Consider the following 24,692-nt stretch of genomic DNA (forward strand, 5'->3'; position numbering starts at 1 on the left):
CCCTGCTGTTCTCTATCAGTCAAGTTGTTTCTCTCATTCTGCATCTTCCTCTCTTTCTCGTCTTAGGTCAGAGCAGTCTCACCATGTAAGGCTGCAGAGCTGAACTGCTCCTAAGAGACAAAAAAAGAAAAAGAGAACTATTTTCTTGTGGAACATTTTTCCAGCTGGGAATAAAAGCAGTGTGTTTGTGAGGATGGAGAACATGATGATGATATAACTGGATCACTGAAACACTTATACTTCATCAAATATACACATATATTTGACGGTGCCGGGGTGCCAGTCAGAGTATAAATCTGACAAGAATAATTTTTGTTTAGTTATAAGTCAACCGTACAAAAAGGACCCATGTATTTCAGTGCATGGCCCCTTACTTGACAACCAGAAATCAGCAGGCAATAACAAACCCCCACACTAGAGTTTAGCAGATCAAAACAGCGTATTTATACATTCAGTGCCCCAATTCAAACCCACAGTTCAAAACCCCAAAAAGTGCCTCTTCTCAACAGACAAATCACTCCTCTTCAAGATCTCCCAAACAAACAGAAAATACTCAGTTTGACTCTCAGTATAAGTTTGGTCAACAAAACAAAACCAAGTGTTGGGACCCTCACCAAATGGTTCCGACAATAGAGCGGTCTGTGCAGCTGTTACTAAAAAGGAGGACACAAACGTTTGGATTTCATCCACCTAGGCGGCAATCTTTCACCTTGCTGGACGAGCCAAAACTCCCCCGTGTTTACCACACATGTTCCGGGTCCAGAGAAGAGCTGTGCAACCCCAGGCTCTCATCCCTGCAGAAGGAGGTTTTCCCCTCAGAAAACACTCGCTTTGCCCATTTTCCTTGCCTACGTCGACTCCGGCGTTTGAACAGCCACCGCAGGATGCTGTCCTTATTTTGCTGTTGGTTTTACACTGTAAAACATTGTTTGTTGCTTGTTTTTCTTTTCGCTCATCATGAGCTGATTCGAGCCTCTCCACTCTGTGTAGCTAAAGTGTTAGCTTAGTGTGAGCATACAATAAGCCGCATTCCTGTCAAGGATCAGCCGAAGGTGATTCAAGCCGGAATTTGTTCACCGGCCGCTGAGTGGCACGAAGGCAAGTATTGTGTCTCCACAGCTGTTTCTCCCTCTTTGCTACGCTTCGAGCGTTAGCTCTTTTGTCTTTGTCTCTCTCTCTCTCTCTCCACTAACCCACAAGTGCACGTACACACACATGTTCAAGTGTAATCTTATGAGCGACTTGTTGGAGACTTATGGTTATTATGGTGACCTTGCTATAACATTGGATATGTGTGTCCCGAGGTATTATCACCACCATACCATTAGATACGGTTGTCCCGAGGGATTATCAGCACCATACCATTAGACATGGTTGTCCCGAGGGATTATCACTACCATAACATTAAATACGGTTGTCCCGTGGTAGCACAACCACCTTTGTGGGACAGTGTCTTGTGTGTATTCAAAATTGGTAAATTCTATTATAATCTACAAAGCAGTTTTCTGTGATTATTTTGTGAATATGTTTTGTGGTAATTACTGGTTGTGATGGTCAGTGCTCGGATTCATTTCCTTCACTGTTCCTTTTATTCTAAATATTTTACAAATATTTACATTTAAAGTGAATCCTTCTTTTGAGACTATTTTGGGTCTGGTTATTGGTCCCTGATTCCAGGGTGGTGCCCCAATTTAATGAATTTAAAAATTTAATTTTATTATAAATTTTTATCAATTTTTATCAATTTAATCTTAATAATTACTATCAATAATTATTACTTTCTAATAACCACATCTGCCCTACCATCAATTCCGACACAAGTGACGCCTTGTGCGTCAAATAAACAATCTTTGAGATCTCCCCAACAAACAAAAACTACTACTAAGTTTGAGCCTCTATATACACTGGCCACCAAAACAAAACCAAGTGACACCTCTTGCTTCAAAATAGATGATCTTGGATATCTTCGACAACTGAGTTTACCTCCTGTATTCCGGTCAGTGCCCTGTTTGGCTCCAGGGAATGCTCAGCCTGGGAGCTGAGTGACTTTCTGGTGACTTTATGGCGTAGAGGTTGGAGAAGAGAAGTAATCCACTAATGCTGAACGGGTAAACTGAGGAAATACAGACTTTTTGGACCGTTGCCAGGGGTTGGCAATGCTAAAATGCACACTGTGGGGACAGACTAGACCTCTTCCTCCGGTAAGTAGCTTGTGCACCATTTCCATTTGAAACCGGCATAGTTATTTCCTGCTGGGGAGCTGCTGCGTGTGACGCAGGGGCGTGTGACGCAGGGGTGTGACGCAGGGGCGTGTGATGCAGGGGCGTGTGACGCAGGGGCGTGTGGCGTGTGACGCAGGGGCGTGTGACGCAGGGGCGTGTGCTTAACGGCGTCGATTGCTACAATTGTCAGTAGAGTTCTTGTATTTTTTAAAGCCTTACAGGGAAGTTTCAGTTGTAGAAATCCTCTCAGTTTCAGGATTGCCTTGTTTATACCCCCACAGCTTCACACTGTCATACCTGAAGGGGAAATGGGCACTTGAAAACAAGGGGTAGGGGTAATAACTGGAAATGATCTAATGTGATGGCCAGTGAGCAGCTCCACTTAGATTTTAGGATTTTAGGCCTTGCTTCAGGCACCTCAGTGGTGGTAATGACTTTTGCTTTACTGGGATCAAACTACGACCTTACAGTCATAAGCTCACTTCTCTGACCTTTAGGTCTTTCCTGACTTAGCTGGGATTACTGAGGGGGTAACTACCAGTTAGCAAGCAGTCTGCGGTCTCATAGTTGTCTGCAGACCATTCCTCTCTAGTGGACTAGTTTATACCAAGTGGCATCCTGCAGTTGATGAAAAATGAAGTCAATGCAGATGTTACACCACGTTGTATGTAGTTGAACCCAAAAGCGGACAATGAGGCAGGGAGTAGTGTGCAAGGTAATTTATTTAACTTCGCAAGGTAACTGCAGGTGAAGGTGGGGAGATACTCAGACTAAGTCTCCGTCCGGGAGGTGGAAGGAGGAGGAGAGGTTGCTCATGGTAGCTCTGGTGGATACTGGGCGAGTAGAGGCGCTTGGCTGCAGAGGTGTGGAGAGCTGAGTGGCTGGAGGTGGAGCCACTGGTAGCTTGGAATGCTGGTGAACACTGGAGGTAGAACAAAGAAATATTAGATCTCCAAGAGAAAGCACGAAAACACAAGTAGTAGCAGTAGAAGGTGATATAGCTGGAGCCACATACCACGTCTGACTGACAAAATCATCTGGCAGCAGGTAGTGTGAAGACCAGAGCTTATCAGCAGGCGCCGATTGCCAAACTGCTGCAGGTGCGTGTGTGTCAGCAGCTCTGGTGAAGGGAAAACTCTGCTCAGCCTCTTAGTGCACCTCTGCAAGCACAACAGAAAACAAAACACCAAAACACAAAAATCCACCACAGAATTATGACAGAATAGCCCCATTCACACTGCCGTTTGCATGCGGGAATCCGGCCAGCATCAGGATCCCATCACAACCCATTATAACAGCATCCATATGATTATAAACAGTCAATGTGTACATGTTTAGATTAACAGGTAAACACTGGGGAAACAAGTTGAAAAAAACACACATCATCACCATGATGCGTATCGTCACACCTCTTTTGGAGCCACGGCGCCGGCTTGCTGTGTGAATTATACTCTGGTTCATCTTTTACGCCGGAGCTGCTTGGCTCTGTGTGAACAACCAACAGCGGAGAATTGGCGAACCCCTGCTGCGACGATAATGCGGCGTGTCTGTGTGAAAAGTGCTACTGTGACAGCGGAAGTACCAAAAACTGCAGTTCCTCGATGGCCACTTGAGGCTGGCTCTAAAAGTCAATCCCCATAAGAGCCCATGTTAAAATGCCCAACTTTACAGCACAGATAAACATGTTCACAGCCTGGTGCAAAGAACTGTGATGGTCTCTGCACTTAATTTATCCCTTCATCCCTTTGTTTATGTGTGAACACTAATAGCTTGTTAGCCTTGGCTAGCTTGGTAGCTTCCAGACAGGTGGGCTTGTTTTAACTAACTAGGCTCGCTTCAGCTCCACCCAGACTCCACCTCTTTGGCCAGTTTTGATTAGCCAGGAGTTAGGTGGAGTCAGGTACAGCTAAGGTGATGACGGCCAGCACCACCCACCCAGAGCTTCATTCTGGCTCTTCAGAGACCTGTGGGTAACGTCACTGTGGGTCTGTCCTGTATTTATACAGTCAGTGGTTTGTTCTCTGAGGAGAAACTGTAAACTCTAAATGAAACTGGATGGTGCCACAGTTAATGAACAAGAGAATACTCCATTTTGGGTTTCTGGTTCTTTGTTCCCTCAAAAGTCAGAATTGTTGCAAGACAGCTTGCTATTGGTCAACTGCTGGAATTCATTTCTCAGAGTTGAACAGAGATGAAATTACTATTTCCAATGCTGAGCAAGTCTCGTGAGTAACAGTAATTAAAGTCATCAGTTTCAGCTTTCAATTTATTACATTTCCAACATGCAGTGTGTGTTTAATAATGTATATGATTTACTGTTAATTATTACAAACGTAACTTTTCATCAGTCCAGACTTCTCCTGTAACACAAATGTACATCATGTCATACAACAGTTTGAACTATTTTGTCTCCTGTAGTTTTCAGATATCATCTTACAGTTTAATTTCACAGTTACACTGTACAATAAATGTATGATTTTAAGGAGAACATGTCAATGTGTTACAATAATAATTACTTTTGCAACAGACAGATAAAAACAGACTTGCTGTATGAACAAACCTTTTGACATTATGGATATAAACTTAAGTCTGGCTCACATAGCTGTGCCCAGGTGAGTCACTTTAGCAGTTAACAATAACCCTACAAATACTTCCGACATCACAGAGTTCTGACTGGAGAAAGTATTTTAATATCCATGTCTTCGTCTTGCACTTTCACGCTTGTGCTAACTGTATGAGCATCTACACATTCATTATCTGTACCTGGACCTTTGTATTGTCACAGTGTGATTAAGTTTACATACTAAATCTACAGGTTTAGATTTAGGAAAACATTGTGGTTTAAGTTAAAATAAAAATGTTATTTATGTAATGTTCGAGGTGGAAATTCTTATACATTTTGTACATGACTGAACTTAAATACGTTACTAAGTTAAAATAACTCACCTTTGACTTTTGGTTTCACTCTGGACGTTAACAGCAGTCACCTGGATGAAAGTCATGTTCTTGTTCAACCTGACTGCCCACCTGGGGGAGGACAGGCTGAATAAAGACGGTCCTCAAGAAGGATAAAATTATCTCAAGAGGGATGAATCTTAAGGAGCTAGGGTTCATCTTCCTGATGTGTTTATGTGTTGTACATAACTTGTAACTTGTCATCACATTTTTACGGTTATTTTTAATTCACATGATGAAACAACAATATGACACAGTGTCAGTTTGCTTTAATACATGTTTGTGTCCTACTTGAGCAGCAGCTGTCCTACAGGTGGATCAATGTTTCATCTTCAGAGAAAACACAGTTGTCATGAATGAGAGTGAAAGAAACATCTGCTTGTCCATGTGCTCAGCCTGTTAGAGATGGGTATCCACAGTCAAGCAGTGAGCATCACTAACAACAAGCTGACTGCCCAGTATGTGACTGACAGCCTGTTTACATGCACACTCTCCTTATAAGGCAGATGCAATGCTTTCTGGGCCACAGCAGGTGGGTTATTTATACATTTTCCGGAGATTTTTTAACATCTTGTCTCTTTTGATTTCTCCCAAGTGGAGGATGCTGTCCAGGACTTTACACACATCCAAATACACACACACATCCAGCCAAAGATCCAGATTTAGTTGTTAGGCCCCAGAATATGTTTTAACTCTGTTAGCACTGAGATAACAAGATTATTTGGGGAATTATTTTGTCATTGCTGCTTCGACAATATCAGGATCCCAGAGGATCAGGTCCCAGGCTCTTCACTCTTGTGTTCATGGCCAAACTGTATATTTAGAGGTGCTATCAGCTGTTCAGAAGCACCACATGGTGCCAAGTGTGTATCAGGCTGTCCGGGTGATGAAGACAATAATGATCCAGCCATCATGTTTGATTGGAGGCCAAACTGCAGCTAGGTCTGCCATGAAGCGTTGGTTGTTCTCACCTAACACATCATGGATGTGTCCAACCACAGTGACCCATCCATTATCTACAATAAAGTGTGTTTACAGGTCATGGGGAGTTCTACTGCATATTTTAAAAAATAGTATGAAGCCTTTTGTGGCTCCAGAGAAAGCTGCATGTAATCTGATGCTCAGTGGCTAAGCTGAATTGTGGGTAATGTAGGCACCAAGTTCTGAAAAGGAAGAAGGCTGTGTGTCCATAATGAGTCCAACAGTATTATGGGAGTGTAATGCTACACCAGTAGACCATTTTTTAATGTCTATATTGAATTACACATAAGTGTAACATTTTTCAGTGTATTACATAAATAACATCTGATTTTGTTTGTTAATGGAATGTTAACTAGTGATGCACCGACTGCTGCACCTGATGTAGTTTTGTTGCTGTTTATTTTGTTTTTGTAATTTATTCACCTTTTGTGCCAAACAATGAAATCTTCATTATAAGAAAATAATGCAACTGTTTTAGAAGCCTTGTTATCCTGCTATACAACTACCTACTCAGAAGAACTACTGAGTACTGAGTACTACTCTCCTACTGAGAAGAATTTTTCTTACAAACTGATGGCACGGATTTCACGAGCAAGTGTGAATGCGCCAGCACCAAGAGGTGAAACCACTGTCAGGGAAGGTCGAAGGCAACATGCACACATCTCCTTCTGTGATGCAGGGAATCAAATCCCTCCAATAACTAATTCCAGCAAAAAAAAAGAAATTCCTGCATGCACTTTTTCATTTACATTTAGGGCATTTAGCAGATGCTTTTGTCCAAAGCAACTTACAATAAGTACATTTGTCACAAGAAAGAAACCACAGCATATCACCGTCAATAAAGTAAGAATGAAAAAATAGAAACAATTTTCAAGCCCTCATCTGAGCATAGTAGCTGCTATTTATCAAGAATACCTTAAGTACGTAAGTCCTATGATTTAAGTGCTTAAGTGCTCGAGGTGAAATCTGAACAAGTGAGTCTTGAGTCTTTTGATCTTTTGAAGATGGTGACTCTGCTGTCTTGACAATGGTCGAGAGTCCGTTCCACCACTGAGGCGCCAGAACAGAGAAGAGTCGTGACTCAGTCACTGTGAGGAGGGCCGTCTCAGTGGAGTGAGCAGTCCTGAAGCCTGACTGATTAGGGTCAAGGAGGTCGTTTTGTGAAAGATAGGAGGACAGTTGGTTGTAGACGGCACGTTCCAGGGTTTTAGAGAGGAATGAAAGAAGAGATACAGGTCTGTAGTTTCGGATGTCAGCTGAGTCTAGGGTGGGTTTCTTTAGGAGTGGCTTTACTGTAGCTGTCTTGAAAGGAGCTGGAATAAGGCCTGAAGTGAGGGAGGAGTTGATCAGGGTGGTGAGGAAAGGCAAGATGTTGTGTGAGATGTTTTGGAGAAGGGAGGAGGGAATCGGGTCGAGGGAACAGGTGGTGGCACGGTTAGACGTCACTAGTGTGTGAACATCTTCAGAGGAGAGAGGACTGAAGCAGGTAAGGCTGTCATAGGTGAGGGTTGGGGGAGGTGCTTTCTGGAAGGGCATAGCAGTAAATGAGGAGCTGATGTCTTTTACTTTCTTGGTAAAGTAAGTTGCAAAGTCATCAGCAGTGAGGAGGGGTGAGGAGGGAAGAGAGCATGGAGAATAGTTTCCTGGGGTTGGAGGCAGAGGAGTTGATCTATGACAGGTAGAAGGCAGAGTTGGCTGCTGAAACAGTTGATGTGAAGTCAGAGAGGAGGTGGTGGTAGTGAGCAAGGTCATCAGGATGACGTGATTTTTTCCATTTTCTCTCTGCTGCTCATAACACCGATCTATTGGTTCACAGAGAGTCAGACAGCCGGGGGGGGGGGGGGGAATGATCATGCTGATCTGGAGGTGAGGGGACAGAGAGCGTTTAAAGAGGAGGAGAGGGAGGATAACAGAGTGGAGGAGGCTTCCTCGGTGGACAGTAGAGAGAATTGTTCTGTGGATGGTAGTGAGGAGAGAACAGTTGAGGAGAGAGTGGAGGGAGAGAGGGATTTCAGGTTGTGGCGGGTGGTGACCGTATGAGGTGTAGGGGCGAGGGAGGTTGTGGACTTAAAGGGGAGAGAGAAAGATACAAAGTGGTGGTCGGACACAGTGAGTGGGGTAACAGAGAGTGCCGAGGTACTACAGGACCTTGTGAAGACAAGGTCAAGTTGGTGGGTGGAGAGAAGAGGAGAGTGTGAGGTCAAATGTGGAGAAGAAGCTGATGAATTCAGATGAGTGCAGCTTCTCTGGGGGGATGTTGAAGTCACCCAGGACAACGAGTGGTGTGCCATCATCAGGGGAGCAGCTTAGGAGGGCGTCCATCTCATCATAGAAATCACAGAGAGGACCGGGAGGGCGATAGATCACCACAATGTTGAGCTTGAAAGGAAGGGTGACAGAGACAACATGGAATTCAAGTGCAGATCTGGGTAGGTGGTCCAGGGGAAGGACCTGGTAGGACCACGTGGGTGAGATGAGGAGTCCAGTTCCTCCTCTTTGACCTGTTAGTCTTGGGGAGTGTGAGAATGAGTAGGCAGTTGAGAGGGCAGCTGGAGTGGCAGTGTTTTCTGGAGTGATCCAGGTCTCTGTAAGGGCCAGGAAGTGGAGTCTACAGGGAGGCATAGGCTGAAATGGTGTCCGCCTTCATGACTGCAGACTGGCATTTCCATAGCTCCCCTAGTACTTCAAGTTCAGTACCGGTTGAGAATGTTGGGTAACAGAGATTCGCTGGGTTACAGCCTTGAGCAATGGGTCTCTGGTGAAATCTTCTGCCGTTTGATGTCCTGACTGGGATTGGGTAGGACTCATGGCTGCGATGGGTGGTGGACAGTGAGTTACTTGGACTTCCTCGATGGACTCCCACAGAATGCCTAAACACTGGATCAATTACTACAATTACTTTCTGACTTACCAGCAGCAGTTTCACAGCTTCTTTCCCCTAGACAAAATGTAACTGAACAGCAGAGTACTGGTTGCTCCTTTTATGCAGGGTTAGCTCCGCCCTGCAATCAAGCTGAGTTGGCCAAAACTGGCTAATAACAACTCAGCAACAGCAGTTTCACAAGAATTCACACAAAAGGTATCTAGACAAGATTAAATATTTCAACTAACCCTCCTCAAAGAATGATGATAATCGATTTATTAAAACAAGGTACACGAAAGACCTTTCAGAAGACTGAACACTCACAGAGACATAGTGCTTAAACACAGCGCACAATTACAGTATGTGACGGTCTACAGTATGGCTGGAGGTGTGTCCATGGTCACATTCAACAGTTCATCAAATCAAATCTATAAACCCTGACACCAAGGAGAACACTTTTCTAAATTTAGTACCATGTATAGAAAGAAATGGCTCAAATCCATAGTATACAAAAATCTCTGTCTCCATCTCTCTGTCTCTCAAATTCAAATTCAAAGGGGCTTTATTGGCATGAAAATTTCAACAACAATGTTGCCAAAGCATCTGTCCAAACACTCGGACAGAACACAACAAATAACAACATGAACACCAATTTCCAATCTCTCTCGCTCTGTCTCCCTCTCTCTCTCTGTCTCTATCTCTCCCTCCCTGTCTCTCCCTCCCCTCTCTCTGTCTCTCTCTCTCCCTCCTCTCTCTCTGTCTCTCCCTCTCTCTGCCCCCCCCACATTGTGTTTACAGCCCTGCAGAGCGCTGCATATCTGACATTTCTCTCGCAAACTCCAAGCAGCTCTGTTCTCATCTGAAAGGTAAGAGCCAGCATCCTCACAGACAGTTCTACTTTCATTTCAGATAATAATGATAGCAGATGTTGTATACAAGATATTAACGCTCATAGGTCTAGAGCAGTTATGTGAATGCATTATGTGTTATTATTATTTCCTGACAGTTTGTTATGGAGCTTTAAAAGCTTCCTGAAGTTGAAGTGAGTGCTTGAGTCGACTCTGTGTAGTCTGACGAGCGCTCAGACTCACTGCAGGAGTTACACAGTGACAGTGAGACATCATTGATCTAACGTCGAGGCTAACGTAAGCTGTGGTTTATGTTCAGATGCAGAGGAGGGCTGTATGAATCAGTGCTTCTGATAATAAAATCATTGTTCCCAGGCAGTAAACACAGAGGGGCAGAGGGGGGGCGATGGAAACTGGACTGAAGCTCCCTGAGGAATAAACAGTCATCTCCGCATCTCTATCCAAAGCACATGATTTTACTTTAGAGTGCTCAGCAGCCAAATCAGATCAAACAGGGACTTAATTAAGGTTACAGTAGCTGAACAAGTCTGTCTGATATGACAGCGTGCGTCATGGATAAAACTGATCACACTGGCTCTACTGGAGGCTGAACATTGTTTTATTAGAAGTATTACTCTGGTTTAAATGTAGGAGTGCTGGGCTCTTCTGGGGACCTTTTTGTGTCTTCACAGACGTGTCCATACAGTTGACTTTTACACTTTTCTTTAAACAAAGATGACGTCTCTTGTTTTTGGATGATGATGATTTTTTTTTTATTCCTTGATTGCTGAGAATAGAGACAGCAGACCAAATAAAAGAAAAACAGCTCTTGATTTCTCTTATTACACGTACAAAAGGAAACACATATTTCCACGATGACCTCTTTATGGACCAAGTTACACATTTAAAAGTCAAAAGAATACAGCAAGTGGACGGTGACACTTATTGTACAATAACATCACAATGAAGAAATATTCTGCAAATATTAAATAGTGACTTCAATGTAGTCATTATTTTAACAAACACAGCAAGATGTTTTAACTCTCTGATGATTTTTAATCCGTTTTTAATTCAACAGTGCTGGTATCTTCAAATGAATGTTTGTATCATTGTCAAAACTGGCACAAAGGAATTCATAATGATCTCCTCGCCTTAATCTCCTGTCACACAGAAATTATGCAGGCCTGGAAGATGAACATCTCTTCTTGGAAAATGGCAGATTATGACGCAGCATCTAAATTTAGACCAATTACATTCTAAACAGAAAATATCAGTCTTAAATAACCTCTAGTATTACAACAAGGGGTATGTTTTAAAAATTAGAAATCCTTCTATTTAATATTTACCTTTGTCATACAGTTTCTGTAGATCTGCAGATCTTTTTTAGTTTTAGGAAAGAAAACGGACACATTTGAAGACATATTTAGACAAATAATTGGCCTAAAATAGACTCTTTTTTTTATTACATGTAAATTGTCCATCAAAAGTTCAATTGATATATATTATATTATATTATATTATATTATATTATATTATATTATATTATATTATATTATATTATATTATGTTATGTTATATTATATTATGGTATATTATATTATATTATATTATATTATATTATATTATATTATATTATATTATAAATTCAATATAAAAGGAGACTTTTTCCAGTCTTTCCATCATGTCTAGTCTGTGTAATTTATTACAGGAGACAGAATAACCATTTTGAAATATACTACTTTGTATAATACTTGAATGATAAGCACTGTAAAAACACATGATGTTTATGATGAAGGTTCTCAGTCATCCAGGTCATGGTTATTCTAAGCACCATATCGTAGGCAGCTGGACCTTTCAGTTTCTTGAAGACATCTCACCTCTCATCCATCTACAATACAGCACGTAGTACATGATGTTTATGTTCCCCTAACTTTATATGTAATGAATATTTAAAGTGTGCATTTATTTAATTTAAAGTAAGTAAATAAGTTATTTCATTCATTCACATTGACTCAGCATGAAATAAAAGCTTTGTTGTAAATGTGACTCTTTACACTAAACTGATGTGATAAAATTAGATGGAAATTTTATTTTAGGCAAAAAAAGTATTGAAGAGTTGAGACCTGGTGCTCCACAGCTTCTCTCAGCAGGTGGGTGTCAGTGACCATGTCCTATTTACAATAATAGGTCATCATCAACAAACTCATGCATCTGTCTAACCTACATTTCACTACCGTACAGCTGTCACACTCTGCTGTCCTACTGTCAGTCACTTCATATGATGATGGGCCACAAGTTGCAAAAGACACTAAACTATGTTTACAAAAATATATTTGATTTGCGGTGAAACACTGTGTGTGTGTGTGTGTGTGTGTGTGTGCGTGTGTGCGTGTGTGTGTCAGTACTTGTATGAGTGTAGCCTCATTTCTCATTTGCTGCTCAAGACACCAGTGCCTGGTGTTGACACATGCTGATAAAACTCACATCCATGGAATGATTGCCATATAAGAAACTACACACACAGATCTTAAGATGAACGCAGTTTTTTGTGATGGAGTGTTTACTTTAAGAATCTTTATGTTTTGTATAAACTTTCATACTGAGTTAGACATGGACTCTGTCGGTCACAGAGGAGGTATTTAACTCTTGGCAACAACAGCTGCCAACAGATGATTGTGTTTGTAAAAGTGCTTTCAACAGAACAATAGTTATCTGTACTTTAAAGGCTGTTTCCCCTCCCACCCACCAGTGGGACCCCCAGCTCCCCCTGAAACAAATAAACTCTTTTATTTCTGTTATTTACCTAATTTATATGCACTTATTTCATTTCATTTCAACTCAGACTCAGCGTCCTGGCTTAATTTTTGTCATTTCACCCTCACAATAATTTCTCTCATAATCTCTCTTCTGTGTTTGCCTGTGGTTTCCAACCTGTTTGCCTCATGAGCCTTCATAACCAAGCACTTATAGAGGCCTCAAGCACTAAGCCTGTCTAGTAATTCACAAGAGTAAAGCAAAGCTTTGAGAAATGTCCATAAAAAATATGTCTCAGATTATGATTTTACTACTACCTATGAATCATCCTTCAGATTTGGGTCCTGACACTTACCTTGAAGGTCCCATATTATGCAAATGTTCACGTTCATATTATTTGTTTTGGATGTCCGATACCCTCTGTCTGAATGCTGTTTTAGCTCCTGTCTCCTTAAGCTTCCCTCCTGAAAAGCCCAGTCTGCTCTGATTGGTCAGCTCTCACAGGCCTGAGCAGGCACCACCACTATGTTTCCTGATCAGCTCTGCCACTGTTTTTGCAACTACAGTTGTGATGGGGGCGTGGCTGTATAGTTGTGACATCACGACCTTACAGAAGTCCTGACAGGTCATTTAAAGGCACAGTTTGTGAATACAAGACAGCTCAACTCACTTTCTGCAACATGGGACCTTAAAGCTTTGAATTTAGTGAGGATGTAACTTCTGAGAGCACAATGGTTACATAACCTCAGCTTTTTAAAATTGAGTGAGTTTTGTTCTACTAATAGTTAACGTGTCAACAAATAAATTAGAATAAGGGCTGCAATTCTCAGCTGGCTCAACACTTCCAGCTGTTGCGTCTTGTCCAGATGCAAGCTTTTCTGTAAGTGACACGGATGAGCCAATCACTGCATACCTCTCACAGGCAGACAGCTGAGTCTTTGTGGTCCTGTGAGACGTACAGACAGACAGAAGGGGAGAGGAGCCAGTGATGACAAAAAAATGGTTTCTGGAAAAATAAGAAATGTTGATCCTTATTGTTAAAGCAGAGGTTACATTTGTCAGTAGATATATGAGCCACACATGTCACCAGATGGAGTGAAGCCCAGGTATATATACTGTCAACATTTATTTTTTTATTTTTTTAAACACAGAAAAGAGAAATCTCTTTTGTGGAAATGAGGATTATGTGAATAGGAGTCACAGAATAGAAGGACAGCCCGTCCTCCGGTCTGAAATGATTGAAACTCAGCACTCAGCACATACAGTAGGGTTGTGGCTGATGTGTACAGGAGAGTGGAGGATAACATGGAGCACCAGTCACTCACATGCTGTCAGTCACACAGCGTTAACTCAACTGTTGAGACCCACATACAAGATGATACCAGTTCAACCCTGAGGTGTCAAAAGGTCAAAGTACTGGCAGGACAAAAAGGTGCATTTCTCTCATTAAATGGGAAAAGTCAATGAAACGGGAGCTGCATTTATGACCATTGGTGTTGTTCACAGTACGTATGGAGTTATGCTTCCGGCCACCTGACAAATTTAAATATATTTATTCTCTTTGTAGCTCTGATTTGGTCTCAACTGATTCCTGAGGAAAATACGTGACTCCTTAGCTGCTAAATGCTCCGCTATGTTCACTGGCTAGTTACTATATGTATAGTCAACTATTTGCAAAACCCACCATAGTTCTACCTGTTTACCAAAACAAGGATTTTTTCAGTTGGTGGCGAGTAGTAGTGATGCTGAGGTGCACATGATGCACATATGCATATTGGGCCTTTTAGACACACAATATGATTTTGGGCTGTGTGGAGGAAACTCTCAGAGGAAACAGAGTTAGCTTCTGAAATAAATATTCTTAGACAGCTCTGATGGAGCTCAGGATTCATCAGGAGGACGGCTGCTTTATCCTAACCTGCTGTGTGTGTGTGACCTTTGAGATGTGTGAAGAACACAGTACATTCATTTACTTTAAACCCTGACTGCAGGGATTAGAAATCAAACCCCACAGACCTCCACACTTGAGTCAGGTCAGAGGTTAGAGGGCTCAGAGCAGACTGATGCTCTTATGGAGTTATCACATCAAGCACAGGGTGTGTGTTTGTGTGTGTATGTGTGTGTGTGTGTGTGTGTGTGTGTGTGTGTGTGTGTGTGTGTGTGTGTGTGTGTGTGTGTGTGTGTGTGTGTGTGCGTGCGTGCGTGCGCGTGTGCGTGTGCGTGTGTGTGTGTTGAGCTGTTAACATGTCAGGTGATAATGGGTGACACAGAGGAAGATAAAGGTTGGAAGAAACAAAAGTGAAATGATAAAAATAGATGTGTTGACATGTTTGTGGAAGGCATCACATGTTATCTGTCCTGGTCCCACACTGGAGCAAAGTAACAGAAAGTACCACAGAAACACAGAGTGAATGGATAAATGTGCACTTTTAATAATACAAGTTGAGTTAAAAAAATAAATAGCAATCTAAAATGGACACTTTCCTTTAGCACCACCCTCAGGACAAACACACAGGATATGTAATGCACAGATTAGTGCTCTAAGATGAGACGGCTCCAGGAATCCAAAGCTGTTTATACGTTGATCTCCTCTTTTGTATTAGACAATGTCATAAACAATACAGTGAACAGGGGCGAGGAGCAGGACTGTTAATCTTGTTAAAAATAGCAGAGAGCTTGGCAGAATTGATGAACGAGTGGTAAGATGTTCAGTGTTTGTGGGAGCCACTAATGCAGGAGCACGGTCACCTTGTCTCAGTGACTTTGATGTGAGGGAGGTTGCAGATCAGATGACTGAAGGGATTTAACAGAGTGCTGAAGGCCTGCAGCTGCACTGTGAAGATCATTTATTCAGTCTGCTCACATGCTTCTTCATCACCTACTTTCTACTTTCATTAATTCGACATGCAGGAGAATGTGTGAAATTATTAAATTGTGAAAATGATAAAAAAAGAAATTACATAACTTCCTCTTGCACATTAAAAGTTGTTGCATAAGAAATAAAAGGCACAGTTGCTAAATTCAATAAACTCAGATGTTCTACTGCTACAGCTTTAATTTTTTTTTTTTTTTAATAAAACTTTTAGTAGATACTACATTATTCCTGATATTAGTGGGGCAGCTGACTACAGTGTTTGCACTCTTAATAATTAATACCTTCCCTTACTTAATACTGACTTTAACTATAACTTTGATTGTTGATTACTTAATCCTGGATATTTAATTTTTGCACATACCTCCAAGTAGGTGTATACAAAAATGTCTTAGTACTTACATTTTCTATAAAACATTTGAACTAATTAAACACAAATCTAAACTTGGACTGCAAGCAGTTGTTTGAAATGTTTGACATTCTACATGCAGTCCCATACAGTATTCAAATGTTATCCCATAGGTTTCAAATGTAATCCCAAAAGTTTTGATATGTAATCTCATAGGTTTTTACATGTAATCACATAGGTTTCAGGTGTAATCACATAGGTTTCACATGTAATCCCATAGGTTTCACATGTAATCACATAGGTTTCGCATGTTATCCCATAGGTTCCACATGAAATTCCATAGGTTTTACATGTAATCACATAGGTTTCAAATGTAATCCAATAGGTTTCACAAGTAATCCCATAGGTTTCACATGTAATCCCATAGGTTTCACAAGTAATCCCATATGTTTCACATGGGAATTTACATGGGTTGACTCACACCCTTTGACACCATGAGTAAATTATCAACATGTTGGTTGCTGTCTGTTGGTGGTGTGAAAGGATGACAATGCAGTGATTGTGGTACATGTTTTCAACATGTGCTCTACATAGAACCACATGTCACAACATGTATGTTGTACCATAGTTTCCATGTGGTCCATATGATACAACATGTGATTGTTGTGATGATGTTGCATCATGTGGTAACATGTGTAAAACATGGGAAAGTCATGTGGTTCTTCTGTAAGGGCAGAGGTGGTGTATTGTTGTTGGCGAACCTGGACGTTCCCTCCACAAAGAAGCCTATTGGATTTTTACATTGCATTTTGGATTATTGCAGAAAATACAAAATAGAAGGTTATGATACTTACAGGTTGTGTTCATCCAGATAATCTTTACAGATGAACACCACTTTGTGATGTTTGAAGCGTAAATTAAATGTGTAGCAGTAAGAAGCTAATGTTAGTGAGTAACCCTAAACCTAGTGAGTAGATGAGTGTCTGTGTTCGCTGTGAGGACGTTTAATGTCCCCGACAACCTCTGTAGTCTCATTTAGACACTTGTCGTGTTTCAGACACATAAACGCTCTATAATTTAAAAGTCGGGTATTTACTGATGTATTTTATGTTGTAGAACAAACATGAAAATCTTTTAAGTTTGTGTTTCTGCAGACTTTTTTTTGGGCTTCTAAAAAAACCTACAAAAAAAAATTCAACTTTGAGACAACAGAACTGGAAGCGCAAAAATGCTGACTCAGTTCTGGGTTTTTAGTACTAATTTCTGCAGCACTCTTTACACAGGACATTTGAAATTGAAGCTGCTGTAAGCATGATTTTTAAAAATTAAAATACGAGTTAAACAGCTCTTTATTCCAACAGTAATCACTGTTACAGAGTGTTTGGTCAGTAACCCATGTCTCTCCTACTGCCCATTTAGTAAAAGAGAAAAGAGATTCTCCGGTATCCCTGCCTAATTTATCCAATCAGGACAGAGAACTCCTTAAAGAGGCAGTCCTGTCTGCCCGATGAACACACAAAGAGCAGGATCGTCCTGTTTGCTGCTGTCTGTGGATTACTGCTGCAGGTTCATGTGGAGACACAGAGTGGAAGGAGGGGATCTCCGACTGCAAAACAGACAGGAAGTTAGCTAAAATGAAAACAATGCTTCCAGCAGCTTTACCCATCATCACATAACTGCCCCTTTAAGCTACTGTGTCCACTGGTTAGTAAAAGTCTCAAGGGTTCACTTAAATTGATGAAATGTAGAAATATAAATACCACTGTTCACTTCAGAAGGTAGACTTACTTTAAAAACTAAAATATACATAATTAGATAAAATTGTAAATATCCTTCATCAAGATGTCTTCTTCGCTGTCATGTGTCATGTCATGTCATTTTCTACATGCATCTGGTCATTGTGTTGCTGCCACTCCTCCTGCAGTTTGGCTTAACACATCATCAGGCTCAGCTGGCACCTCTGAGCAGCTCTCTTATCATCACACCATGTACTGTTATACACTGAGCTCAACCAGGAGACAACACCCAGAGGAGGTTGCTCAAGTGTTTTCAGTTAGAGTTCAGAGAGTGAACCAAACAGTGAATGATGCCTTTAACAACCTGTTCTTCCTTCTGTCTGTCTGTGGTTTTCCCTCTCCCTTTCTCTCCAGCTTAGAGAAGAGAAGAGAAGAGAAGAGAAGAGAAGAGAAGAGAAGAGAAGAGAAGAGAAGAAACCAGGACTGAACCACATCAGACCTGAAACCCCTGACCTGAGCTCATCTCCAGACATCAGCAGCACTTTGCTTCCCTGCCTCCACCTCCTCTAACCCTCCTGATCAGCTCCATCCAGCTCCTCTTCCTCAGTGCAAACAGGCCCAGCAGCCTGACTGAACTCTCTCTCCTCTCATAATCCAGCTCGTCAAAATCTAACCAGCCCGCTGTCTCCATGGAGCGCGTTCAGCACATGACCAAGTCGGCTATCCGCCGAGCGTCTCAGATTGAGGTGAATCCACAGGCCAAGAGGAACCTGCAGGAGCTCTTTGTCAACTTCACCCTCATCCTCATCTGTCTGCTCCTCATCTACATCATCGTCCTGCTGAGCAGCTGAGAGCAACATAGAGAGCTCGGCAAGGCTGTCCTGTGGACCAGGCTTTGGCTGAGATATGGGCCTTACTCAGACATACAGATCAGATTTCTAATAAAGTAATAATATCATGCCCATATGTCAGCCTAACCCTGCTTGACAGCAGCTGTGAGGAAGGGTAATGGAGGTCAAATGAGTTCAAACAATGAAGGTTCCCTGCCTCTCTTTCTCAAGGGAATGAAGAGTGACCCACATGACTTTAACAGTCTCAACTCCACTGATATCCTGTATGTCATGTATTTCTATCTGCCTGCTGCTCAGACTAATGTCCTGCTTACAGCACAATGTTTTAAGTTGATTTACAAAGGTGACAACTTCCTCTGAGCCCTGCCACTTCCTGCAGAAAAACATGCTGGAAGTTGTTTTTTTTCCATTAGCATTTTAACTTCCTCCTTCGCCCACCAGTGCCAGAAGCCACAGACAGTACATCGTGACATCAGCTTAGTGTATCTTGAAACTTCAGTGCTGCCATCTTGGCTGTTACCAGAGCCTAAAAATCCAAACATGGCAAAAGGAAACGTTGACAGAAGGACAGCAAACAGCATGGCTGAGTGTGATAAGGCTCCTGTCAGTGAAGTAAACATGGCCCAAATGACACCTTTTCCCCCTCTGTAAAAGAAAGTGTGAAGTGCCTTTCATCAGTCCAATAAATGAACACTGTTAGAAAACAGCTCACCCAAAGTGTAGCTCGCAGGCCAGAGGTGGCCTGCCATAAGGTTCTGTTTGGCCTGTAAAATGTTTCTGGAGGGAAAAAGTAAGTATTAAAAAAATTACAATATGAATAAACAACTTAAATGCTCTTCAAATATGTAGGACCAATAATTTGATTTAAACCTGACATCTAGTGGCTATTAGAAAAACTGCAGCTGAAGGCGCTTTGATATTGTTTTCACCTGTTCAGCCATGTTGGTTGCTCTCATTGGTGAGAAAAGTTCATCTTCATGTACAGTGATGAGATAGCTCCCTCTTCCTGCCATCCTCAGCACTTAACATGTAACATGAATAAGCTTTAAGTGCAGCCCCTCTTAAAAGACAATCTGTTGAATCTACATGGCATCATTTATTTAAAGCTGACTGATTTTATTTACAGTAAAATGATGTGGCCGTCAGGTCACTCATAGTTGTGTAGCAGGTCTGACATTACACTCCAACAGTCTGGCTAATTCTTTCTTAACATGTATAAACACAACACTTAGAAATCATTCTAAGTACTGTATTAAGAATATGAAGTGTAGATTAACCTGCAGGTGTCTCTGATGAGCAACATGAACATTTCAGCTGTGTGTTTCACAATGCTCAGTATGGACTCTTGTTTCCAAGTGTTGAGTGCAAGCATCCAGGCCTGACATACACACTACATGCAGTTTATCAGATGTGAAGTAAAATCAATTTTCGCATGGTGTGACTTCACTTAATGATGTTTTCTTTAAATTTCTGTTGAGTTATTAAATCTATTGTTGACTAATGATGACATTTTTGGTTAATGACAGCACAGTTTCTCTGATTGTGGTAGTAACAGCTTAGAAAATAAACTGTAAAGTCAGATTCCTGAATCTGAAGTTCATTACAAGAATCTAATATATAGTTACAAACTTAAATCATTGTTCTAAAAAGGAACATTTTTACAGCTTTACCAGCCACATTCATGTTTGTGTCTTCACTATGTTTGCCATAACTGAAAATGTAATAATATAAATGACATTTATGTTCGGGATTATTATATATTATGGAGGGAAAAGAGTAGTTTTGTTCTTTATGTATGTTTGGAAGATTGTACCACCTGACTTTTAATCCTGACTATGGAACACCAAAGAAAATGCATGTCAATACAATTAAAGTGGTTTCTCCTGATGTCGGTGTGGAAAATGCCTTTTACATATTGTACATCCTAATTTGACAATTTTAGAAAACATGGACTTGGAACATGGATGTAAACATGGAGGTCAAGTCACTGAAGCCTTCCTCAAAAGATAACAGACCAGTTTGAATGTTAAGGTGTTGGAAAAATAATTTTCAAGACACTTTTCATTCTCTTTGAAACTCTGAAACAATAAATAATAACAATTATAATGAATACCATACACATTCTCATGACTGAAATGACTGAATGGGCTGATTGTCAGTGTCTGGCCAAACAGCATGATTGTAGCAGTGTAAAAGCGACATACACATTGAACCTTCGTCATATGCTTGTAATTTGGTTAGATTTAGGAAAACATGCAAACCTATGTTACTGAAGTCACTTCTGAACTGTCTCCTCCAAACTCCTCCATGTCAGTTTTTTAGGAAGCATGTCTTATCATTGTTGCATTAGTCATCTTCTGGAGGTTTCTTTGCTGTATGTCTGTTCAAAGGCTGTCTCAGTAAATGTATGACCCGACTGCACATATTATTTGTCCTTCTCACATCAAGGCAAGTCCATGGTGAGTCCATTTCCCCAGTTGTAGCAGCTGCTCTTTAGACTATCTGGCCTCCTCAGAACTTCTGGCTGGCACATAGGAAGTCGATTGTGTACAAACAGGCATATGAATGAAATTGGTATCCTGTGTGTGAATGAACCAAAGGACCAAAACTGAGTTGTTTCAAAAAGATTTTTTGATTTTTTTTCTAACCTCTCCTACTTGTCAACATAGTCAAAAAACATTTTGCACACTCTAAACCTCTTTACTTTGGATAGCAGACATGAGACTCCAACGGTCACATATATGGAGAATAGTTATCTCTCATTCTGTGCATTGTCCATTCTTTGCATAATTGGTAAATGGAGTTGGCATATTAGTTATCAGGGCTTTACACGCATCAGTGAAAAACAGCTGCATACAGGAAAGGATATGTCTCTCACACACAAACACATTATTTAAAGAACGACACACTGCTTTATCTCACAATCATAATTTTACTGTTACATAACATACAACAGAAATTATATAAATATAAATAAATATCGTTCTTGCGATAATTATTATATATTTTAATTCAAAAATGGCAAGACAGACATCAATACATTTTATGTCACAAGGGTGACATCAAATCACTTTCAACCCAGTTCAACACAGGTTCAAATGTATCAACTTCTGCAATTTTGAAAAAACTGAGTTGAAAGTGAAATGAACAGAGCCCTGATCAGTATATCGTCACATCCAAAAAACCAAACCAATAATTCATGTTTTAATGAGCTGCAGTTTCTGGCTGACTGATGGCCAGCTGATGCCAGCACTGAAAAATCAAACCTCACAGGTTTCCTCTGTCAGGTGTGGAGAAACAAGAGTTGATATTCCCATGAATGCCCATTCATGTTGAACAGTTACAACATTTCAAAAAGACTTTCAGGAACCTTGGGGTAACGATGGAAAAAGGTCATGTGATGGCAATGCCTGTAGTTCTGCTAACTACCACAAGAGGCAGAGTCCAAGAAACATCTTTAACTGAGTGGTATTCTCCTTTACAGCGAAAGACCAGTCAGGTGTGGCACAGATACACGAAGGCATCAAATCAACCAATTAGGTCTAAGCAAATATATAAATTAATAACCAAACAAGGAAAAACAACTATGTGAATCAACATAAAAACATAACAAAAATAGAGTTCTGCAGGAATGAGTTCTAAAGTGAGTCAGCATTTTTGTACTTCCTGTTCTGTCTTCTCAAATAGGTTCTTCCATTTTATGCCTGAAATAAGGTCTGTGGTTAATACACGGTTAAGAGATTTTCACAGTTTGTTTTACAAAAACAGACAGCGGCCTGAAAGTCCTGTGCTCCTTGGACCAGACCATCTCTCTCTGGCCTCCTCACTATGCAGATTTGTGCTCTTTATATTATTTCAGCTGACTTCCTCCATTCTTTGCTGTAATAATTACTACAGCCACTAGAGGTTACCGCCTTACAAGAAACACAAGTACGGGTCATCAAAGCCGCTTTCTGAGTTGAATGATTCAGTTGTTTTTCTGATGAGGATGGGCTGTCTGGCAACTGCATTGATGCCATTGATGCGCTGAAAAAGATCAATTGTGATGAGTGCCCCCGGTCCAGGTGGTGTAAAACGAGATGCCCTTCTTTGGTGGGATCCTAAAAGGGGAGAAGCTGGCGGATCTGGTCAGTGCTATGGTCTTTTGGGGCAAGCTGCCCAAGTACCTGAGGTGGAGCAGAACCACCTTAACCACTAAGAAAAATGATGAATGGAAGCTATCGGATATCAGTCAATGGAGACTCACGACCATCAAAGGGGTTTCATTAAATCCCCTGGATGCTCTGAGAACCTTGCACTACTTGACAGGAAATTGCTTGCTAAAGCCTTTGACACACTCTCCCATAAACACATATGGGAGGCGCTCGCACACAGAGGAGTCCATGAGTAGTTACAGGAACTAGTCAGACTGCAACAGAGGTTGCTCTACTCGAATGAGATTGAAACAAAGGGAAGACAAGCTGCGTAAAGGAGTCAAGCAAAATGACCCCATGTCCCCCCTACTCTTCAGACTTGCAGTAGACCCTGTGTTATACAGTAACAGCCTCGATTTTCCCCTCTGACAGCCTCACGTATATTATTCTGAAATGGACCATTTGTTTAGTCAGTCATGAAAATGAAGACCGTGTGTTTAGGCATCTGAAATTAGTCAATGAAGATCTTTCTGTTCTGATTAAAATGCCTCTCTCCAACACACCCCAGTAGCTCAGTTGGTTGAGCATGCAAACCACATACAAACACCCTACAGAGGCTGAGGGTTTGAATCCGACCTGTTGTCTCTTGCTGCATGTTATTACACTGCCTCCCATCATCTCCCAAGCCGCTCCGCCAAGAGAAGTGAAACATTTCTCCCCCCACGACTTCTTTTAAAGTTTCATCAGAGTTTTTTAGCCTCCGTTTTCATAGTACATAAACAAAATGGCAGGGACTTTCGGTTCAAGCTTTCTCTATTTTAGCTAAGTACTAGACTAAAAATGTTCCTCATAGCATGTTAGGGGATGAAAAGGCAGTGTAGTAACAGACTCTTGCTTTATGTGTTATCAGCACAGCCAAGTTTAGACAGTCTGATCCTCGGCTCTCGAGCTCTGTCTGTAGCCCTGCAGCCACCAGGTGAGCATGGGAGACCTGTTGGGATGTCCACTAAATAAGAACAAAGAGATGCACTGTAATGCTAATGATGTGTTCGGCCTCTGTCACCCCCCAAGATACAGAGGATGTTTGTGAGCACACTTTTATAAACTGATTGCATCTCCTTTATCATCTGCCACTGCGTGAGGAATTTGTGATAGAAATATCAGAAAAATTATACAGTGCAATGACAATAGTTTCTGCTGAATATGTGTCACCTCAGCATAACAGTTCATGTGTCTTGTGTCAAACCAAATACTTCAAATACAAATATGATCATGGACCGAGTATGTTTAAAGATTATCTACCAAGTAATGAGGTCAGCAATATTATGCTTCAGCTTTCTGTTTTTCAACAGTACTGCATGGAAGTGAAAGTAATATTGCCGGGGAATTAATGATTTAACAACGACGGGACAAACTAATAAGAGCCGAAAAAGGTTTTTTTTCTTGTTTGTTATTGTAGTTATATAAATGTATTTTCTAATGCTGTTAGATAACTGTTAGACCACACCGTCAGGTGTGTGCGGAAATCCAAAAGCAAACTTTGTTTTGCCACAGTGAAACTGTTGTTTTTGTGATTAAACACATATTGAAACAGAATAATTTGTTAGGTAAAAACATGTTGTGGATTTTGGAAATGATTACATGGATATTTTTTCCATACATTTCAGCTTTTGGAATATTTAACACTATGAAGTTACTTCGCATGAAGTCTGCAGATATGTTGTAGCCTACCTTAATCTGTTTGTGGAAAATGGATATTGACTAGATATCACCATTGCTTCACTAACAATTGCTCTAATGTTCCTTCTACATTTGGAAAATACAAAAAAATTAGCAAATGTTTTTGCCTTTGTTTTGTTTAGGATTGTTTCCTCGTGGAATCTGAACATTTCTAATAATTTTAGAGCACTTTAAAAGTCCAAAAGTCACAATAACCTGAAAAAAAAAATGTAATTTCAAAAATCTGCAACATGCTTTAAGCTAATGAAATATTGTGCTTCAATCCATATTTGTTAGCGTTAAGCCTTTCAAAAATAACATTTTCACTGTGGCAAAAAAACGTTTGCTCTCTGACTTCTGCACGCACCTGGCAGCGTGGTCTAGCAGTAATCTAACAGCATGAGAAAAT

The 24,692-nt window shown here is 40.9% G+C and overlaps 1 protein-coding gene across 1 annotated transcript; it reads left to right on the forward strand.

Annotated features, from left to right (window-relative positions):
* Positions 1-18,036: 18,036 nt before the first annotated feature.
* On the forward strand, positions 18,037-19,335 carry pln2 (phospholamban 2). Its single transcript, XM_073462597.1, has one exon. The coding sequence runs from the start codon at positions 18,270-18,272 to the stop codon at positions 18,429-18,431; it is 162 nt and encodes a 53-aa protein (XP_073318698.1). The 5' UTR covers positions 18,037-18,269; the 3' UTR covers positions 18,432-19,335.
* The last annotated feature ends 5,357 nt before the right edge of the window (positions 19,336-24,692 follow it).

This window comes from Pagrus major, chromosome 24 (assembly GCF_040436345.1).
Source record: "Pagrus major chromosome 24, Pma_NU_1.0".
NCBI lineage: Eukaryota > Metazoa > Chordata > Actinopteri > Spariformes > Sparidae > Pagrus > Pagrus major.

Excerpts from the sequence above, each read along its gene's own strand:
- pln2 (XM_073462597.1), top strand. The coding sequence starts at position 18,270 with ATGGAGCGCGTTCAGCACATGACCAAGTCGGCTATCCGCCGAGCGTCT.